The 22,611-nt window shown below is 37.2% G+C and overlaps 1 protein-coding gene and 1 long non-coding RNA gene across 2 annotated transcripts; both read left to right on the forward strand.

The window, feature by feature from the left end:
• Positions 1-7,374: 7,374 nt before the first annotated feature.
• Positions 7,375-9,196, forward strand: LOC126791699 (uncharacterized). Its single transcript, XR_007671849.1, has 4 exons — positions 7,375-7,450; positions 7,596-7,685; positions 8,666-8,755; positions 9,137-9,196. It is a non-coding gene; the product is annotated as an uncharacterized LOC126791699 (long non-coding RNA).
• Positions 9,197-15,733: 6,537 nt separating this feature from the next.
• Positions 15,734-20,850, forward strand: LOC126790863 (uncharacterized). Its single transcript, XM_050517222.1, has 4 exons — positions 15,734-17,065; positions 17,836-18,407; positions 18,502-18,721; positions 19,018-20,850. Exons 1-4 carry the CDS (start codon positions 15,866-15,868, stop codon positions 20,365-20,367), a joined length of 3,342 nt encoding a protein of 1,113 aa, XP_050373179.1. The 5' UTR covers positions 15,734-15,865; the 3' UTR covers positions 20,368-20,850.
• Positions 20,851-22,611: the final 1,761 nt, after the last annotated feature.

Below are 22,611 nucleotides of genomic sequence, written 5' to 3' on the forward strand. Positions count from 1 at the left end.
ATTTCGACGGTTAGACGAGGTCCCAATTGGATGAAATTTTTACAGGGTTACTAAATATATATACTGATCACATCGGACGGTGTCGATCGATCCCAAGAAGTTTCCTTTATATAGTAACTTCACAATGCGATAGTTTTATTCTAAACCTAATATAAAGGTTATTATACATTAGTGGACACTTCGGCGATCGACAACTCCAGTTCAAAATATGGTCGATCGACACTAGCATATGTGATCGGTATATATATTTAGGAATCCCATAAAAAGTTCGTCTATTTTGGACTTGGTTGGCCGTTCGTATCTATGGTCAACAAAAAAAGAGGCATTTTGACGTATTAAAACCTCATTGTCGGGGCTTCGCCAAATGGGTTTCTCGGTGTGACCGCGCACGATCGGTGTTTTTTTTTGTGATTTTAGATATGTAAACGGCTTTCGGTGTTCACATCTTGGTAATTGGTCATCCTTTAGGGCATATTAGTGGTGTTTTCGGTTTACTGGAAATTCTAACGGTCAGATGAGGTCCGAATTGGATGAAATTTTTATTGGGTCACTAAATATATATACCCATTATATCGTCTAGTGTCGATCGATCCCGAGAAGTTTCCTTCATATAGTCGCTTCATAATGCGATAGTTTTATTATAAACCTAATAGAATATGTATGTATATTATTTTATTACTTAGCGGGCTTTTGTCGAGCTGGGCTGGGTTTCACATTTCTAAATTATGCCCAGCCCTCTACCCATGGAAGCGAGTTTTCTCGCGGGCCGGATCGAGTAAAACCCCATCGGGCTTGCGGGCCGCTGTGTGATTCTCGGATCCGCGAGCTAAATGATGAGACCTATATATATATCATGTGCTTAATTTATTTTTATATATTTTTTGTTTAAGATCATCCTCTTTTTTAGAAAAATAGATTGTAACCAATAGCGACTACTGCAAATATGTATGTATTTCAAATATGCATAAGTTACAATTTTCGTCACTACTTGGAAATTTCTATTATTTCTCTTTCTTTTTTACTCTTTTATTTAAGTGAAATTTACTTAATTAATAGAGATATGTACTAATATTTGAAATACATACATATTTGCAGTAGCTTCAAAATGCAAATAAAGAACGTCAACAACCTCTTTAGTATAATTGTCTAATGATCAACAATTAACATACTCAATTATTTAAAAAAGAATTGAGATAGAGAGAGAGACTGCAAACCTAAGATAATTTGGATTATAGGGAGTAACAAAATAATAGAGGAAGTCAGGACGTAAGGCAACTCGAATATGGTTTTTTTAAAAGTTTATATAGTGATTAGTAAAAGTCTAAGAAGTAAAGAAAAGAAAATAATGAGAAATGCGACGACGAAAGATGTTTCTTTTAGAGATTTTTCTTATATCACTACTACGGCTGTGTTTGGTAAGGCTTTTGGCATCAATGATTATAAGTTAAGCTGTTGCCAATCATTTGGTAAATGAGCTTATCATCTTTTGTTTGAATAAGCCAGTATTTTTAAGCCCGAAAAGGAGAAGCTCCTCCTTAGGTGCTTTTAGAAGCAGAAGCTGCTCAGCCACTGTAGCGCGAAACACTGTTGTAAATGAATTTTTCGTAATACTGGTTCCTACCCTTTTATGTTTTGATGAATTACGGGAAAACGCCACTGAAACCCTCGTCTTCAACCTCTCTTCTGCGCCGCTCTTTAGTTTCTCTTATGCGCCACTCTTCAGTTTCTCTTCTCTTCACTCTCTGCTCTCTCTCTCTCTCTGAACAACATCACAAGCTCTCCTTATCTTTTCATTGTTTCGTTAATCACCAATCACGATTCTGAGTTCAAGAATCCAAAGCAACGCATCTTGAGATCACGAGTTTGGGTACAATAATCAAAATCAAGGCCGTGTTTTGAGAATTTGATTGAAGGTTAGTAATTTAGCAATATCAGTTTCAAATTTCTTTAATTTCTTTGTAAAGTTGGCTTCAATTTAATCTGGGTTGTATGTAATTTGGGATTAGTGGTATGATTTTTATGATTTGAAGTTTGTTTTGAAATGTGTATCAATGAAACACGAAATTAGTGAGAGTTAGAAGCTAGAGAAAGTTTTGTTTTGGTTAGATTGCTTTGAGATTTCTGGTTCATCTGTTATTGTTAGTTGTTAGTTTGGTTTGCAGTATGAATCTTGATTCTGTGCATATTGAGGTTTGCAGTATGATTCTTGTAATTTGGCAAGTTTAATAGCCTTTGCTAGTTTTAAGAAATATGATTAATAACTTTGATAACTCATCTGAAAACTAACTTGCATAGTTATATTCAATATGTCTAGCTACAACTACTTTGTACCTTTGATACCAACAAGCATGTATAACGTTTACTGGGGGTAGTATAAATTTACTAAAGTTTACTACCTCTAGTAAACTTCTACTGGGGGTATTAAACTTGAAAAACAGTATTTCTAAAGGCCATAACACACCTTAAAACGGAGAAAAATCAACTTAGATGCAAAAAAATAAAGTTTACTAGGAGTAGTAAAAATTTACTAAAGTTTACTACCTCTAGTAAACTTCTACTGGGGGTATCAAATCTATGATGCATGCATCTGTAGTATTGGTTTAGGCCTTACATAATAAAAGGTATAAAACTACTTGATGAAGGCTTTCCATGATTGTCACCTTCTTGATGTGGCAGCTTGACTGCTGTTTACGTTTTCCTAAAAACAGCTGTCTAGGTTACCACCATATAGAGTGCTCCAATAATTGGTGCATTGTGATATAATGATAGTCTGATATACCATATAGGTTCAAGCAGTCTGTCCAATCAATTAACCAAATACACAGGTGCTTGCTTGTACCTTATGATTACATTCAGGTTTAGTTTTCTTCCTCCATTTTTTAGTTCATATGTCGACCCTCACATACAGATATTATGAGATGCTTCATTTCTGAATGGAAACTTATCACGATATGGAAATATTATCATTTATAGGTAGATTAATATATCTTGAGTTTAAGTTTCAGCTTTTCTCACCTTTATGCAATGTTTATGGAGTGAGAACTCTTACACGGTCTTGATATTAGACACATCAAGGAGTGGTGGTTTTGCCAAATCTTACCGAAAGACTTTGATTAAGATGCTAAGTACATGTTATGTAGTACTGTGTTAGTAATACAATCCCCAACATGTTAGTAGTTAGATCACTTAGATGCATAGATTTTTAGTGTACCACATGTGTATCTAAATAAGTTCAATTACTGTTATGATTAATTTAAACATCTCTTGCTGTTTTGAATTCAATCAAATTAACATATATTCATCTTCTTCATTCTTTAGGTAAATAGCCATTCTGATTAAGGAGAGAGCTGCAGTAACTTACAAAACAGCAGTGTTCCCAAGGTATCTCCTCAAATTCGAACATTAACAACAGATGAACTATATTCTTGAATATCATGTTAACTTATGTATTTGGTGACATGTGCATGGTTCCTATATAGTTGTGTACTTGTTTGTGTGTTTTCATTACGTATATGTGATAGATGGCAAATTCCAAAGAACAAGCTAGTTGGAATGAGAATTTAGTTGAAGTTTTTGTTGACTTGTGTATCAAGGAGGTGCATAAAAATTCAAAACCAGGTTCTCATTTTAGTTCAGCTGGATGGAAGACTATTGTCAAATCTTTTGTTGAACAAACCGGAAAAGATTATACCAGATTTACAATGGGCTGTTTTTCATACATCTTATGATAAATGCTACTGTTTTTATGCAGAAAACAAAGGAATATGCAAGGTTTAGAAAAAAAGGAATATCACCCGAGTTTGAAGCCAAGTTGGATCAGCTGTTCTTAGGTACTACATCCACTGGAAAGCATGCATGGGCACCATCTTCTACACTTCCTATCCCAGATGGAGCTGAGCAGGGCACTAGGTTGTGGTTCTTTGCTACTCGACTGTTTTGAGTCCAGAGAAGAGAGAGATGTATTGCACTATGGATGATCCTAACATGAAGTTAGAATGGTTGAACTTTGAGATGACCGAGAAATGAGCTTATGCTATTTATGAGAAATTATTAGTTTTGTATTTTCATATCTTACCTCAAGTTGGAATGTTACTCAAGATCATGAAACTATGTTTTATCTTCTATTTTTCATCATGTTGACACCCTTTATATATATGCATTTGAGTTTTGTTATATTTGTGTCTCTATTAAAATGTTGATCATTACATTATATGAATAGTTTTCATTTATATGATTTACATTTTAGCCCTTGAAATTTGCAGGTTTTGTCATTGAATTATGAACAATCCAGGTCATGACGATGAAGTTGACGAAGAGATATTCTTGCGAGCTGTGCAACTTAATGCTCTACTGATTCAACATTATTATGAGAAGTATGTCCACAAAACTCCTTGTATGACATCTGAACAAACAGGTTATAGGTGGATGACGGAAGTTTTATGTGGGAATGAAACCCGGTGTTATAATGCTTTTAGAATGCAAAAGGACGTATTTTATCGCTTATGTACTGATTTAGAAGTTATCAACAAGGAGTTGTTAGGTTCAAATATAACTAGTCATATGGAGGTCGTGGGAATGTTATTGTATTTGTTAGGACAATGATGTGGAATTAGATCGGTAGGAGAACGATTTCAACATTTCAGTGAAACCGTGTGTAGATATATTAGTGAAGCAATGGATCTAGTGTGTGAGTTAAGTAAAAAAAATAATTAAGCCAGAGGATCCTGAGTTCAATGGTGTTGCACCGGAGATAATGAGGGATAGAAGATATTATTCATATTTTAAGGTAATTTTATTGTTTGCTTACAAATATTAGACAATATAATTATTTATAGTAATTTTCAAATAACAACATTATTCACAGGATTGCATTGGGGCTATTGATGGAGTGCATATTCCTGCTTCAATTTGCGATGACGAAAAAACTCCATACATTAATAGGAAAGGATTTCCATCACAAAATGTTATGGCGGTATGCAATTTTGATATGCAATTTATCTTTGTATGTGCGGGTTGGGAAGGGTCAGCTCATGATACAAGAGTATTACAATCGGTTCTTCGAAATCCTAATATGAACTTTCCTCATCCTCCACCAGGTAATATATTTAATTTTAGTCAAAAATTTCATTTCAATTCATGCTTCAAATGACATTTTCACAAATTTTATTACATGATAATTTTGAAGGAAAATATTATGTAGTGGATTCAGGATATCCCACTCTGTCAGGGTATTTGGGACCTTATAAAGGGCCACAACAACACTTCCAACAATATCGTGGCCGAGAACTAAGAAATAAAAGAAAACTATTTAACCAAGCACAATCTTCACTTAGAGGAGTTATAGAACGCTCATTTGGAGTTTGGAAAAAAAAATGGAAGATTTTAAAAGACATGCAAGGATATTCATTCGAGAAACAAGTGAAGATTGTCATCGCTACTATGACACTTCATAATTATATCCGGAGATATGCACATCGTGATAGACATTTTGTCCGAGACGAAGAAAAGGAAGGTGGTGGAGATGAGTAAGATGATAATGATGATGATGATGAACAAAATCATCATGGCGCACAAGAAATTGATATATTAAGAGACATGATTGCTCAAAGTTTGATGAATGCACGTGATTGAGTATTTATGTATTGACATGATCCTAATGAGAACCAAATTATCAATATCAGAGTATATTGGTTTAAGATAATTTAAAAATTATCAAATATTAATATGCCATATATTTTTAGACATTGTTTTAAACTAAAATTAACTAAAAATTATCTTACATGTCTAAATTGGTCATTTGACAAATTAAAAGCATAAGCTAATTTGAGTTTACCAAACGCTTTGCCATTACTTCTGTCACTAACAACTACTTATATAAGTCTGCAACTTTATTTATCAGCCACTTATTTTCAGAAATCAGCATAAGCCGACTTTTTTTATAAGCCCAGTTGTACCAAACACGGACTGGGATCCTCTCCTCATACATTGTCTCCTAATACTGCCTAACAAGTAAATTGTGGCCATCTATTATTGATCAATGGTGAAGATAAGCTCAATGTTAATAAATGTCTCCTACCCTTGTCTCAGCTAATTCTCTCCCCCTCATCCCCAAGACCCCAACCCTTCGACCCCTTGCCCGAAAGAAAAGTCCTCATTTATGCCAGTCTCTCCTCTCTTCTTCCGTCGCCAAATCTCCACCGCGATGCTCAATATTTTCTAATTATTTTCTCTATTTAGACTCTCTCTTTCTCCTCTCATATCCCAAATTATCTGTCTGCAATTTGCTCTTCATAGATGGTGTTCAACTCTGAACAAGAAGAAAATATTCGTATATAAGAAGATTGAAATTTGCACCCTCCGAATTCACGATTGCCAGCTGACTTCGAAGGCTTCCTTTGAAGCTTACCAAGTATTTTCTTGATTAATTGATGATGTTGAATTAACAAAATGACCACAAGCACAAATCCTATCAAACGCAAGCTCCTCCTAACCAAAACCCAATCCACAATCAAAGAGTCATACCCCAATCAAGCAAATTATTCCAATTTATAAACATAACCCATCTTATTAGAAACTGAACACCCAGATAGAGACCTATTTCAATAGTTTGTTTGTTTTTCTTTTCTGTTATTATTGTTCTCTGTTGTAAGAAAAGAAGGATCCAGAAAAGAATTACTGAGTTGGGCGGGATGAGAGGAGAGAAGAGAGAGAGAGAGAGAGAGAGAGAGAGAGAGAGAGAATCAGGTTTAGAAAAGAAGAGAATGAAGGAGGAGAAGTGATCTTGCCGTTGATTTACAATGAATGGCTGAGATTCACTTATGCAATATTAGGAGGTTTGTATTAGGAGAGGATTCCGGTCCACCAAACACACCCTACAAAGTTTCCCATGAGCACCTCCTTGTGCAGTACATTAGTGTGAAAATGATTAATGTACCTCCTTAAACAGTGCATCTGTGTGAAAATGGTTCAGTATACCTCCTTGAACAGCTTTTTTCTTTGCGGGGCACGTCAAATAGAGGAAGAAAAAAGAAAAAATAATTCACAGCCCATTTTACTTTTGTTCACTCCAGCACACGCCCGAAAGACCGAAACCTTATCCTCTCTCTTTCTCTCTCTCCCTCTCCCTCTCAGAGAGACCGATTCATACCTGCTCCAAATTTTATCTCATGGATCTCTCTTTACCCACCATCCTTCTCTCACTCGATTAAGAGGTGGACTGGCGAATCTGGAATTTGGATCTGCCGACGTCGTCGACGGTTTGGATCTCTAATCGCTTACCGTCAATTAGGTGCGATCTAACGTCTCTGATTTTCAGCAATGCAGATCTGCTTGTAAGCTAACTTTTCTCTCCCCTTGATTCATAGTTTTTTTTTTAAATTCAGCTAGTTATTGTTTTGAATGCAGATTACGTCTCTCACTCTCATCTTTCGATAGTCTGCACTTATTAAAGGTATTTAATTTCATACATCTGTTGCTTTTGAGCTTGTAATACGTTTCAAATTTAGGGTTGAGCATGTTTTGTGAGTTGAGAGTACCAAATCTTTTTGTAATTCTGGGTTTTTTCCCCACTGAATTAGTTACTACATCATATGCAGGCTATACATCTATTTTGATGCTATCCATTTGATGCTCAAGTGGATGGAGAGTTGAATCTCTCAATTGATGATTATGCTGTGGTTCGTGAGGTACTTCAAACACTGCTAGTTCTACTGGTCTAGCAACCCGTCATTTTGGCACTATTCAAACACTAATATTGAATATTATTGTATTTGCACATCTTATTACCTTTGGCACATATAGTTAAATCATGATGATAGATTCTGACATGTATTGATGCTATTATATTTTTGACTTGCAATCTGAAGTGAGTATGTTAACCGTTCTTTGTTTTGTGGCTCGATGCTCTAGTTTATTTTCCGGATTTTAGCTCGATTGCTTTTGTATGGTTGGGGGAAAAAATTTATATAAGTAGGATGCAGGGAAGTTGGTTCACTTGACAATTATTAGTCAGTGAAATGCTAGTTAGATAGCATCTGATAATTGTCTAGATACTGACTGTGTATCTGCATATTGCAAATTCATCCCTGGGTCGTGTATATCAATGTAATGAAATAATGAGCACCGAAAATTAATATATATTCAAGCCGATATTATTCATCTGCATATGCACATGTGCGTCTTTGTGTGTGCTTCAGACGCTGATAGTTTGCCTTTGGATCAGTGACTCTATTTTTTATTTTAGCTTTTTTCCTTTTTTACATGTCCAACATGTGCAGTAGCTGTAGGGATTGCCAGCCAACTATGTATGCCTTAGAAGATAGTTTACCTTCCCTCACAGAAAAGGCCATTTTTAGTAGGCAATCGAACACATGATTTTGGTAGGCTCGTGGTAGAGAACAATTGTCTAACACAGTATTTTATAGATTACCGGTAAACTGAATATTGATAGTTATTCTTTTCCTCTTTCAAGTATGTTGGCTTTTCTCATCTTATCTAATGCATCATGCATGTTTTGATCTCTTTTGAATTTAGTCTCTCTCTCTCTCTCTATTTGTTTTTTTGTAAGGGATGGGTTTCAGACCCCCTCCTTTGTTTAGCATGTTCAAGTGTCTCATATTGCCTTTCTTGATATTCTTTTCTAATATATTCTTATGTGCCTTTCCAGGTACTACCATATGATCAGCTAATGCAGGAGTTAGATGTTGCAAATGTACGTGAACTCGAGGATTTTCTCATTAATGAGTGCATGTATGCGGTAATTGTTCTTTCATACTTCTACCCCAATTTTTTAGCATACTGTACTGAATCATATTGTAGTGGGGTCTGAGACAAACAATATATATATATATCAAACAAAATAAATAAACTTCAGTTCTGATAGGAGTAATGAGTTTGGTGTTCTATTTGTACTGTAAAAACCAGTAAATCAGACATGAGTGATGTTGGAACCAATTGATCTAATATCGTATAAAAATAAACTTGAACATTGATATCCTGATTGGAACTAAATAAATCACTCTCTCACTTGGTAATGTAGATAACCTTTTAAAGATAACATGTTGTTATGTGGATGGTATAAAAATGTAGTGAAACATGAAGAAGTGCACTGACTATTACATTGGTTGGTTTCTTTCAGGGCATAATAAGAGGAAAGTTGGACTAGTTAAGAAAATGTTTTGAGGTTCGAGATTTGTCTTGCTTTAAGATTTGTTTCTCCTTGTTCCCCTCCATCCCTCCTTTTTGTTTTGTTACAATATGAGGTATCTAATATGTAATCTTTAAACCGCAAGTCCAGTTTGTTGCAAGGAGAGATCCGAGACCTGAAAAACTTGGGAGTATGATCCAAACACTATCGAACTGGTAACTCTCTGATTTTAGTCATGATAGTGTAGCTACTCTTTTTTGGTTAGGTTGGCTGTCAGTATATATCTTTTTTAGAGAAATTGATTACCTTAGTGGAACAGTTGCTTATTTAACTCTATGCATTGCTGGAAAGTTTCCATAACAAATGAAAAGTTCAGAAATATGAACTGCCATTGTTGCATCTATCATTTGTAAAATTCATGTTGACAAATCCTGCAGCCTTGGTTTTTTTTCTTTTTGTTGCATCTATCATTTGTAAAATTTCTTCTTGACATGTAAATATATGTGACTTAATTGATCTATGGTCTTACATAGGTTGGTTACGTCAGACAACCTTCTTATTGTCTTTGGCACATATAGTTAAATCTTGATGATAGACTCTGACATGCATTGTTGCTATTATATGTAAAAATAGAGAATTTTCTTTACTTAGCATATCTGATTGAAAGTTGTGTGTAAATGAAATGGTCATACGTGTACCACGTTCATGATTGCTTGCTGAATTTTTAACAAGTATCATTTGCAACATAATTTAATTATCCAACATTAATTCTCTGATTTTTCTTCAGGTATCGGACACATGTTGCATTTGCTTAGAAAAAGTGGTGTTTCAAAGACAGTTGGAGACCTAGGATGAATTTTACCATTTCTTGTGTTTAGATTTTGATGGTTATGTATATTTGTTACTGTTATTTAGTTTCTGGTTGTACTGTATAATACTCTAAGAATTTAGAGAGGTGCCCCTATTGACACCTTTTTTTTTTAATAACTCATTGTTACTTTGCCACTGATGACAGTGTCATTTTTGAAGCACTATCACACTGATATCAGTGGCTAGGCACTGTTTTTGATGGAACCTGGTTTTGGTTAAAGCATGCCACTGTTAAATTATTAGTGTGTAATACCCCATTAGCACCTCTTATATAGGGCACTGATATTTTATTAGTGGCTGCAGGGGTGCTAATGAGATTACACACTGATATTAGTATGTATTGCCCCCAATAGTTACTAATTTGCATCAGTATGCATTGGGGAACTTTGTAGTAGTATATAGTTGTGAATATTCGGTTCTAACGGTTTCAAAATCATTTTCAAAAATAAGAACCGGAATTGAATCAAATCGGTTGTTTTGGTGCGGTTCTTCTAGGGTTAGTAATTTATTTTTTTTAGAATCAAATCGAATCGACCATTTCGGTGCTGATGGTTCTAAATGGTTTTCGGGTCTAAAGTCTCATGCCTAGAAAAATCTGATATGGTTTTCCAACTGTTTTTACTGTTTCTGTTGCTCAAACAACTCTAGATATTTTGTGTAATTTTAGTCTAGTTTAAATTCCTACTTTTAAGATATTTTGTAGGTTAATCTTTCTCTTGCTCCCCTATATAAGGGTAGAGATGTTTGATCAATATGAGAGAAGAATTCTAGATTTGAAGTTATCAAAAGCTGCATAAGTTCAGCTCCATTTCAACGTTGATCTTTTTTTTCCTTCATACTCATCTTGCTACTGCAAGATTTGTAATAACCTTAGTTTTCAAACAATATTTGGTTTGATTTGGAATCTATCAAGTTGAGAAATTTAATTAGAACGAATGTGATTGTTTGCGATGTTACGAAACAAAAAACGGAAACGTTCTCGGAACGTTTAATTCGAAAAACGTGACGTTACCGCAACCTATATATCGACTTTTATGCGGCGGCGTGAACAGTGTTTCCGGAAGGGTAATTTTGTAATTTATTTACGTACGGTAAATGTAATGTAAATTTTATTTACGTACGGTAAATGTAAATTTTATTTACGTACGTTAATTGTAAATATAAATTACTTTTAGTAAAGGTAAAAAGTAATTTTAGAAGGATAATTCGGTAATTATTATTTACTGAGACAGTACGTACATTTGAATAGTATTTATACATACATAAATACGTAAACAGTATATACTCGTACAGAGATACGTATTGGATGTGTATTTGTACAGTAATACACAAATAGTAAATATGTGAACATTTAACAATGAATAGTGAACAGTAAATTCGTAAAACCGAAAATTGCTGAACAGTAACCGATTATTACTGTTTCGGCATTTAAAGGTTTACGAAACGTTTCTAAATTCTTTTCTTATCTTTTCAAGGTGATCGATAAATCAAGGAAAAGAATTATCTTCGGAAATTGTGGAATTACGCTCGAGTCGATAAGGTGAGTAAAATCTCACTTATTTACGAATCTACCCTTGCGGTGAATTTAAGATTTTTGCAAGAGTTTTAAATATTGAAATACGATATGTATATGATATAGTGGAATATATATATTCGTATAAATTGTAAATAAGTACTTATATATATAGTTTGCTATATTATATACTGTTATGAATTCATTGGAATTAGTCATTTCGATGACAAGAATTATATGACGAGCATGTGAATTAAATTGTACAATATGATGTGAGATTATTGTACGTGATTTTAATATGTGTTTGTTAAACGTTTTGTCTTCGGACGTGTTTACTAATTATGACACGTATACGATATAGTAGATTATATATATATATATATTGTATAAATGGTAAATAAGTACATATATATATAGTTCGCTATATAATGTACTGTTATGATATTATCGTGATGATGTCATTTCAATGACAAGATTTTAACGAGCATGTGATTTTTGATTTGTACAATATGATGTGAGATTATTGTACGTGAATTTAACATGGAGATTGTTAAATGTTGATTTGTCTTCAGACCTGATTTTTGTACAATATGATGTGAGATTATTGTACGTGCTTGGCAAGTCGGAACCTAGCCTTTGGCCGGGCGAAAGTTACGATACAGTTAGAGCTCTAGTCTGTCGGCCGTAGTACTCCATGTGAGGTAACGGGTGGTTATCGGCTCATGAGTACTCAGATTGTTTTGGATATTGGATAGCGGGTGGTTGCCCAATATCAGCGGTGTACTATGTGAGGGGTAACGGATGTGTACTAGCATTCATTAGTACCCGTATTATAAATGTGTTTGGGTAACCAGAAGGGTTGCCCGATTTCTCATGAGCACTTTCATTTCATATATTTTTGGGACAACCAGATGGGCCGTCCATTGACTCATGAGGGCATTTATATTTGCTGATTTGTGATTTTTCGTATATATATATTGATATGCGAAATATATTTTCATTTTACTCATACGAGCTATAAGCTTACCGGGTTTATGTTTACAATCCCGGTGCACCAATTCGATGGTGTAGGGGATAATTCCGCAGGTGTTGATTAGTGGAGATTGAGTGACGACTCCGGAGACTCGAGGTCGTTCGTATCCTGCTTATGGTGAGGTTTCTAGCGTGGATTTGTGAGTGAGAATTGGTGTGGATTTATTTGTGAGTTTTGTGAGAGATTGTGAGGATTATTACATTTCCATCTTATGTAATGTTGAATTATAAATTTGGGTTGTAATAATTGGTTTTCTGAGTTGTATTGAGAACTTAGTAATGATCCGCTGTGCATTTTAAATGATTTCGATTTCATTGAAATTGTTTAGTGTTTAACGACTTTGAAATTTTGAGTTTTTCAAACTTGAAATTTTAGGATCGTCACAAGATTAATTGTTTCAATTTTCTCAATCATATTCTGTTCAAATGCAGGATAGAGAGATCAAATTCTAACAATATGTTGAGTCGTTGAGAGAATTCTAGCTAATTCGTTTTGTTATATGGCATTTGCACTTGTGCATGCATTTTTTGGAGGTGTGTACGTATCTGATATTAATATGCAAATTAAAGTTAATATAATAGGTCTCATGCTGTCATGCATATATTCATGATCGATCCGTTAGCTTTATTCAACATGTAAATATATACAAGTAAGCTTCAATTCTTTCCATATAATTTAATTAGTTGATGAATCATATCGAATGGTTCAATATATATCATTCGAGAACTAGGTATCATCAGATCAGCTAGCTATAAACGTACAGTATTGCAGCGAAACCCTAGGGAGCTTGATTGATTATTAGTTCATCGATCATTTATTCAATCTTCATCTCTATCCATGCAAATATAAAATATTCCCCGGATGCATAAATTAAAAATGCAATTATGGTACGTTATTGAGAATATATAATACACCAAAATACAAATAGTTAAGTTGATCGATCTATCATATATATGGAAATCTGCACTGTACTATAGCAGTGATCTATGCATCTGGCTTCAGCATAGCTGCATTTATAAGCACACTGAAAATGTGGTTGCCCAATTCCCATTGCTGCGACAGACACCCCATGCCAGCATGCCTCCCAGGCATCTTCGCATTGACAGAGACACTCTCCACTGCTATCTTCACTGCCGACTACTACTGGTGCTGCAGGCAAAGCTAGTAATGCTAGTGTAGTCGCTACTTGAACTACTAGTATAGAAAACTATGTACGTACTAAACCTCACAATATTGGTTGAGACTTGAGAGAACTCTCTAGCTATTTATATTTCGTATTGCTATATAGCATTTGCACTTGTGCGAGCATTATTCTTTGGAGGTGCGAATCTGATATTCAACATACAAATTGAAACATATATGCAGGTGAAGCTACAAGTTAGGTTCTTTCCATATAATTTGATTAATTGATGAATCATATATATCGAATGGTTCCTTAATTTTTTATATTATGTACGTCCCAATCAATTAATTAAGTATAAAATGCTGGCATTGGATAAAGCTACGTACTGGAGCTCACGGAGGAGTTCGCTGCGAAGGTGAATCATCCCCCTCGTCCCTTGAATAATCATCCTTCTCGGCCTCCCTACATATCTTTTATGTTGAAATAGCATATCATATACATGACGAGTTAAAATGTCTGCTACATGCTTAAAATGGTAGAGATTCTTCTGTTCTGTGCTTCCGCATGTTTAAAGAAAGTTACAGTAGCCACTTGACCAGAAAGAAAAGAGGAAGATGATCAGGGGGGACAAAGCCAAAGGATAATATATAACTAAAAAAGATCAAAACTAGCTAGTTACAAAAGAATATCATATGTCATCACATGGCATGGCATGGTGATCAATTGGTGATCACACGACTGGCATTTGAAAGGTTGCTTAATTTCCTTTATTTTTGTCTCACAACAAGATTTCTCTGATAATTTTGTTCTGTTGCAAAACCTCTGAAAAAACTACATATCAATCGATCAGTCGATACTGCAATGCAGATGATGATAGTGTGGGCAGGGGCCGCAGCCCGCAGGGCAAACGAGTAATACACTAATATATACTGCATGTAATAGTGATCAGTTGATCATCAATCAGATTCTTCTACTGCAAGCACCCCTTGACAAATAGCACCAATGTTCAAACATTTTTGATTCCGAACCAAGTACTCTCAGTTTCTTCAAATCCTCCATGCATGAATGATTTTCAGAATATATAATACCCTTTTACTTTGATCCTCTACAACACCCAGAGTGCCCGAGAGATGCCTAGCCGGCCAGCTGATCGAACTTTAATTAGTACGTGACATCGATCTTTCGAACATTAATTACATCTTAATTAAAGCCTTTCCAAAGGCCTAATTACTAGAGTTGTTCTTTGATAATTATTATACGAGCTAGCTAGGTTCAAGAGTTTTTTGCATGGAGTTTAATCATTCCACAGGGACGGGTATGTTTACCTAGTGGCAATTAAAGGTGAGCTCAAATACATGGAATAGCTAGCTAGGAGGTCTAGGCGGAAGTTAAGCGGGAGCTGGTCGGTCTCTAAACCAATTAAGCGGGAGCTAGGTGTAAAGCAGACGCTAGGCGGGCTTTATGCAGTATAGGTGAGCGCTAGGCGGGTCTTAGGCGGTCTAGAGGGAAAGATGATACCACGACGACCGGACCCTCTCTTTGTTGCTAGAAAAGGTGATCGATTTCGTATACATGGAGTGCCTCACACACATATCCAATATTAGAAAAGACACAAACTACTTGGATCTGTAGAACGAATGTAATGACTTTGAGTCTCATTTTTTCTTCACGCTCACTTAAAATTATTGAAACCATCTCTCAAATCTCTTTTTTACGGAATAGAAAACTCTAATGTTTCGACTATTATTTCATCCGAAACCCCTTATTCTTACAAAGAAAGAGATGATGTTATTGCACCAGATGGTACTCATCGATTTTACGTCTAAAAATAAAAAAAATTCCTCTACTGAATTTTTACAGTCCTACGTCATATGAGAATTAGTAAAAAACATACTAAACCCCCAGTGAAAACAATGAAACACGCCGCAAAGTCACCCACCCATTCGGAGCCTGCACTGGCCAATACAGCCCGTCTGATCATGATCCAACGGCCAGAACCTGCCGAATACACGTCACGGCTTCCTCCCATTTCCAAATCTCCTCGCAAACCTAAGAAAGGAGAAAATAATCGCCGGAAAAGTCTCCCCTCACTCGTTTGAGCAGCTCAGACACACTCCCACTCTCCTCTTCACGACTGACCACAGCGCGTCCAGTCCTAACGGACACCAGCCGGGTCAAACGATGATGCCGCCGGAGCTGCAGCCGCGGTATTTCCATCCCTCCGCCGCCTCCGCCTCCACCTCCTTCAGCAATGGCTCCTCCTCACCAATCCCTAGCCCCTTCAGCAACGGACCTTCTAGATCTTCTCTCAAGAGCACCACCAACTCCCGATTCACCCCCGCCGCCTTCGCGCACAACGCCAGAGTCGCCGTCGCGCTCGTCCCCTGCGCCGCCTTCCTCCTCGACCTCGGCGGCACTCCCGTCGCCGCAACCCTAACCCTAGGCCTCATGATCTCCTACATCATCGACGCCCTCAACTTCAAGTCCGGCGCCTTCTTCGGCGTCTGGTTCTCCCTCGTCTTCTCCCAGATCGCCTTCTTCTTCAGTTCCTCGCTCTCCTTCAACTCATGGATCCTCGCCGCGCTCGCCGCCTTCCTCTGCGCCGAGACGAACTTCCTCGTCGGCGTTTGGGTCTCCCTCCAGTTCAAGTGGATTCAAATCGAGAATCCTTCAATCGTGCTCGCCCTGGAGCGCCTCCTCTTCGCCTGCGTCCCCTTCGCCGCCTCCTCTCTCTTCACCTGGGCCACCGTCTCCGCCGTGGGCATGACCAACGCCTCCTACTACCTCATGTCCTTCAGCTGCATCTTCTACTGGCTCTTCTCCATTCCTCGAATCTCATCTTTCAAGACTAAGCAGGACTCAAGGTACCACGGCGGCGAAGTTCCCGACGAGAATCTCATCCTCAGTCCACTAGAGAGCTGCATACACACTCTCTACCTCCTCTTCTTCCCTCTCCTCTTCCACATTGCCTCACACTACTCCATAATGTTCTCCTCCGCCGCCGCCGTCTCCGACTTGTTCCTGCTCTTCTTCATTCCCTTCCTGTTCCAGCTCCTCGCCTCCACCAGGGGAGCACTGTGGTGGATCACCAAGAATCCGAGCCAGCTAAGGGGGATTCAGGTCATGAACGGCGCCATTGCGCTTGTTGTTGTTGTAATCTGCTTGGAGATTCGAGTCGTTTTCCATTCGTTTGGGAGGTACATTCAGGTGCCGCCGCCGCTGAATTACCTTCTGGTGACTACTACAATGCTTGGAGGGGCAGCTGGAGCTGGTGTCTACGCGCTTGGTATGATATCTGATGCTTTCAGCTCCCTGGCTTTCACTGCTCTGGCTGTTGTAGTTAGTGCTGCTGGAGCTATCGTTGTCGGATTTCCTCTTTTGGTATGCAATCGCTTCCTAAAATATATTTTGCATGTTTTGTGATCATCAATTGTTATCTATTTTCAATAGGTAGTTAGGTGTTGTGGTTTTGTATATCTTTGTTCATGAATCTGTTTGCTTCATATTCAGTAGTCCAGGTTTATTTGACGGTTCAAGAGTTCTTTGTCGATGTGGTGAGCATCAAGTAATGAACACTTATCTTACAATCTTCTAAAATGACTTGAGAGTTGAATTCAATCCATTGACTGGTCGCGGAATCATTTTTAATTTTAGTTTGTTGCTATACTCAGTGAATAACGGCTATGTAGCACACTTGGTTTCTGTAAACTTTCACTTCACATTGTACTGTACATCTAACATTTGCAGCTTAGCAGAAAACACACCAGCTTTTTTTTGTTTTTCATCTGTTGCGATGTTGGGATGTTTGAGCTCGCTTTCTGCTTATAATTCATTAGTGTATTGGTGTATTAGTCAGTAGAGTGCTTCAATATATTGTCTTTCTGATATTACCATTGGAAATTAGGCGTGTTGGGCCATATTCATTCCGTGGAGTAAACTTCATGTTCATATGTGGTTGTAATCTTAGGTGCCATATGATGCTAATGTTTTGTAGGAAAAATTATCCAAACTGAATGTTATATCAACTGTTTAATGTATTTTCCTATGGTGAAAGGAAAGTGGAATGGATGAGAAAATGGATTATGCTATGTCTTATGTATAGATCATTGATGTTGAACAAGTAATAACTGTCGCATCCCTTTGTCCTACAGTTCCTTCCACTGCCTTCAGTTGCTGGCTTCTTTTTGGCTCGCTTTTTCACGAAGAAGAGCATTCTATCATACTTTGCTTTTGCTGTGCTTGGGAGCTTGATGGTTACATGGTTCATAATGCATAATTTCTGGGATCTAAATATTTGGATGGCTGGCATGTCCCTGAAGTCCTTCTGCAAACTTGTGATTTTGAATGTTGTCTTGGCCTTGACTATCCCTGGCCTAGCTCTACTTCCTTTGAAGCTTCACGTTTTGACAGAAATTGGTTTAGTTGGCCATGCTCTGCTTATTTGTCACCTGGAGAACCGATTTTTTAATCACTCTGGCATGTACTATTATGGGTTTGAGGAAGATGTAATGTACCCAAGCTACATGGTTCTCTTGACAACATTTGTGGGTTTAGCTTTGGTGAGAAGATTGGCTGCAGATCATCGAATTGGTGCAAAGGCAGTTTGGATTTTGACTTGTCTTTATTCTGCAAAGCTTGGTATGCTAGTGATTTCATCAAAGTCTGTTGTATGGTTGTCAGCTGTCCTGTTATTGTCTGTAACACCACCATTGCTTCTCTACAAGTAATTACCCACTTAACTTAGTTTTTCAAGTTTCACAGGTCTTTGATTTGCAGACATCTCTAACATTCTAGCTTTTTGTTTGCTGGGGTTTCAGGGATAAATCAAGAACAGCCTCAAAGATGCAGACATGGCAAGGTTATGCACATGCAGGTGTGGTATCTTTATCAGTTTGGTTTTGTCGTGAAACAATCTTTGAAGCCCTGCAGTGGTGGAATGGAAGAGCTCCATCTGATGGCTTACTCTTGGGTCTCTGTATTGTCTTGATGGGCTTGGCTTGTATTCCTATTGTGGCTCTCCACTTCTCTCATGTCTTGGTATGGATTATTCTTTTATCAATAATCGTTGAACACACACACACACACACACACACACACACACAAACCTCAATTCCTATTTTAGTTGAGTGAGCTTATAATGATCAAACCTAATTATTTTATAAAAGGTTAGATTACTGAAGTTGTGCGTACAACTAATTATTTTGTATGCACACACAAACCTCAATTCCTATTTTAGTTGAGTGAGCTTATAATGATCAAACCTAATTATTTTATAAAAGGTTAGATTACTGAAGTTGTGCGTACAACTAATTATTTTCTATGCAAATATGCAGCCTGCCAAGAGATGCCTAGTGTTGGTGGTGGCTACTGGTTTGCTGTTTATCCTTATACAACCACCTATCCCAGTATCATGGACTTACCGGTCTGATCTAATTAAAGCTGCTCGTCAGTCAGTCGATGACATCTCCATTTATGGGTTTATCACACCAAAGCCTTTGTGGCCATCATGGCTGCTAATTGTTGCTATCCTGCTTACTCTAGCTGTTGTTACATCTGTGATACCGATCAAATACATGGTTGAGTTGAGAGTGTTTTACTCCATAGCCATGGGACTTGCCCTAGGTATCTATATATCTACTGAGTTCTTCCTTCAGGCTGCTGTCCTGCATGTCCTCATTGTTGTAACTATGGTTTGCACCTCTGTGTTTGTGGTCTTCACTCATTTCCCATCTGCCTCAAGCACAAAGCTGCTTCCATGGATATTTGCTTTACTAGTGGCTCTCTTTCCTGTGACATATCTTTTGGAGGGCCAAGTGAGAATTAAAAGCATCCTTGGGGAGGGTGGATTTGGAGATCTGGGAGAAGAAGAGAGGAAACTTACAGCACTTTTTGCTGTTGAGGGGGCACGGACATCTCTTCTTGGTCTTTATGCAGCGGTTTTCATGCTAGTAGCTCTAGAGGTAAAGTATGAACTTGCCTCGTTATTGAGGGAAAAGGCTACTGAAAGAAGTGGAATTAGACACAGTGTATCTGGTCAAAGCACATCTACTAGCTTTCCTTCAAGAATGAGATTTATGCAACAGCGCCGGGCTTCTAGTATCTCATCCTTTACGATCAAGAAAATGTCTGCTGAGGGAGCATGGATGCCAGCAGTTGGTAATGTTGCTACAGTGATGTGCTTTGCCATATGCATCATCTTAAATGTCAATCTCACAGGTGGCTCAAATCGTGCAATATTCTTCCTGGCACCAATTTTGTTGCTACTCAACCAGGATTCTGATTTTGTTGCTGGGTTTGGGGACAAGCAGAGGTACTTCCCTGTTACTGTAGTTATATCGTCCTACCTAGTCATCACTGCCGTGTACAGCATATGGGAAGAGATCTGGCATGGGAATGCAGGTTGGGGATTGGAAATTGGTGGGCCGGATTGGTTCTTTGCTGTGAAGAATTTGGCTCTCCTTATTCTTACATTCCCGAGTCATATCCTTTTCAACAGGTACGTGTGGAGTTTAACAAAGCAAACAGACTCAACTCCATTGATAACTATGCCCCTTAATTTGCCATCTGTAATAATAACAGATGTGCTGAAGGTTAGGATATTAGGTCTCTTAGGAATGATTTATTCCATAGCCCAGTATCTAGTATCTAGACAACAGTACATCTCAGGATTGAAGTATATTTAGACAAGCACATACTCTGTACTATATGTTTTGGCAATTTTCAGATCAGGAGTGGAAAAAAGTTCAGGTTTGTTCCCCTTCTTTAGGCTCTTACTTGCCCTGGAATGCCTGAACTCTATCCTGCCTTTTGAGCCATTGCAGCAAGAAATTATACCGAGACCTTACATTATATGTGTTAACAGTCCAAGCAAAGATCAGGCTTTTGTTGTTTCCCAATTTGGCCATACAAGAATAGGCTGCAAGAATCTTTATACTGTTAGTCTGTCACAGACTCGCATGCACTTATAATTCTAGAATGGCGGAGGTTATTTGTCCAAACTATCTGCTTTGCTGCTCAAATTACTTTATTGTGCATTGTGACTTCTGTTGTACTTGCAGTGTTACTTGTTTAAACATGAGTAATGTGCCTCTTCCCGTTTCCGGGAAATTATTCTTACGCTAATAGTTTCACCTTCTCGCTGGCTCAGACTTGTTGGTGAGCTTTCAGATTCATGTTTACTGCGTTTCAGTTGCTATTGTGTTTTATATATAGAGATACAGCGACTGTTTGGATCAGTTTGTGTTGAATGCTACCATATTCCTTGATTGTTTCAGAGCAAATAGCCATTTGAACATATGAAAATAATCGATATTAAGTGAAGTTGATCAATTTCCAAATGAATCTAAGCCAGGGACAATGCCATTTCGTGGCCCGCGCCATAATTGAAACCCCCTGATATAACTTCTCCTTCCTTTCAAACTCATGTGTGATAACTCCAAACATTCAGAGAGATATTTTTGCATGTGCAATAGAAGTATAGAACTTCATGATGCATGATTGACAATGGTGATTATAATGTAGAGTTCCAGCCCCTAATCTAGACACCTGCATCAAAATCCCAGAATATTCTGGAAATCCAGATGTTTTTGAGATAGTCCCTAATCAGATTTTCAACTTGCGGTGCAAGTTAGAATACTTGATCCCCAATATATACATGAGGCCTTTATATATACATACATGTATACTTGGTTAAGTATTCGTTGAGAATCCATGAGTTCACAGTTGCAGAGATTGAGCATTTTGTTGATCCTGAAGACAAATGTCACCTGAAATTCCGTAGTGTTGAGAAGTTGGAACTTCCACTATTCCCTAGGGATGAACAAAAGCCCGGCCAATCTGCAAGGTTAATCTCAGGGTGAAGCAGTGCATTCTAAGGTTCGTATCGATCACATTTTGTTTACTTCCTTCTAGTTCTTTTGCGTCTCTCATTACTTGGCTGGATCGAGTGCGTTGGTATTGCGGATAGATCTGCATATGACTTGAAGGCTCATTCGGTTAGGATTTGTTTGATGTTATATTGTTATTTAACATGTTATGCTCTAATTTAATAAGTCCATGCTCATAGACTATTGTTTTCTCTCTTGGCAAGAAAAAAGCACAAGTATTCTCGAGGCATATGAACAACTTCCAGAACCAAGAGAAGTGGCGGTAATGTCTCTTTGCAGTGAGATTATTTACTTCCCTGATCCGTATTTATCTCACACAAAGCGCATGATCAATGTATGTCACAAAGCATTGGAAGAGGATTATATCTGAACAAATTTGATGGTAGGATGCAAGAGAAATTTGTATGACTGAACAATATTTAGCTATGGAGGAACCTAGCTTGTTCATCATGTATGTAAAATGCTGAATCTCTATTTAGTAATTAAGATATGGGAGTAAACTAAAATTGATGATTGAGAGAGGTCAATTACGCAAGTTATAAATTGAATTATCTCAATATCTAATACTTTTAAAACCATAAAATATTATGGCACTACTTCCAAGGGGCAGTTGAATATCTAACAAACTCCAACTTGCTATTTCTTATTTACTATTTGGATCAGGTTTGTTTTTGTTTTGAATATAGTGTTATTTGCTTGGATTTATAAATAAAACAAACTATGAACCAAGATCATATGATTGCACATACAATAAACACAGAACAAGAATAATTAATATTAGAAGAGAACAATTATTGTTGCACATCCCATATTCTGTGATTCTCTCGAAAACTTCTATTTATGAGGCTCGCAGAATCACATATATAGAGAGAGTAGAAGTAATAGAGCTAGCGTTGTTCTGTATTCTTAGGTTTATTAGTTTTTATAATTCAGTTTTCATGTTATCATAACATATTAATAGTTACTATATTGAACAGATTACTAGTTCTACACATTTATATCTGACGTAATCATAACATTAATAATCAATAAAACTGTCTA

The sequence above is a fragment of the Argentina anserina genome, chromosome 4 (assembly GCF_933775445.1).
Source record: "Argentina anserina chromosome 4, drPotAnse1.1, whole genome shotgun sequence".
Lineage (NCBI taxonomy): Eukaryota > Viridiplantae > Streptophyta > Magnoliopsida > Rosales > Rosaceae > Argentina > Argentina anserina.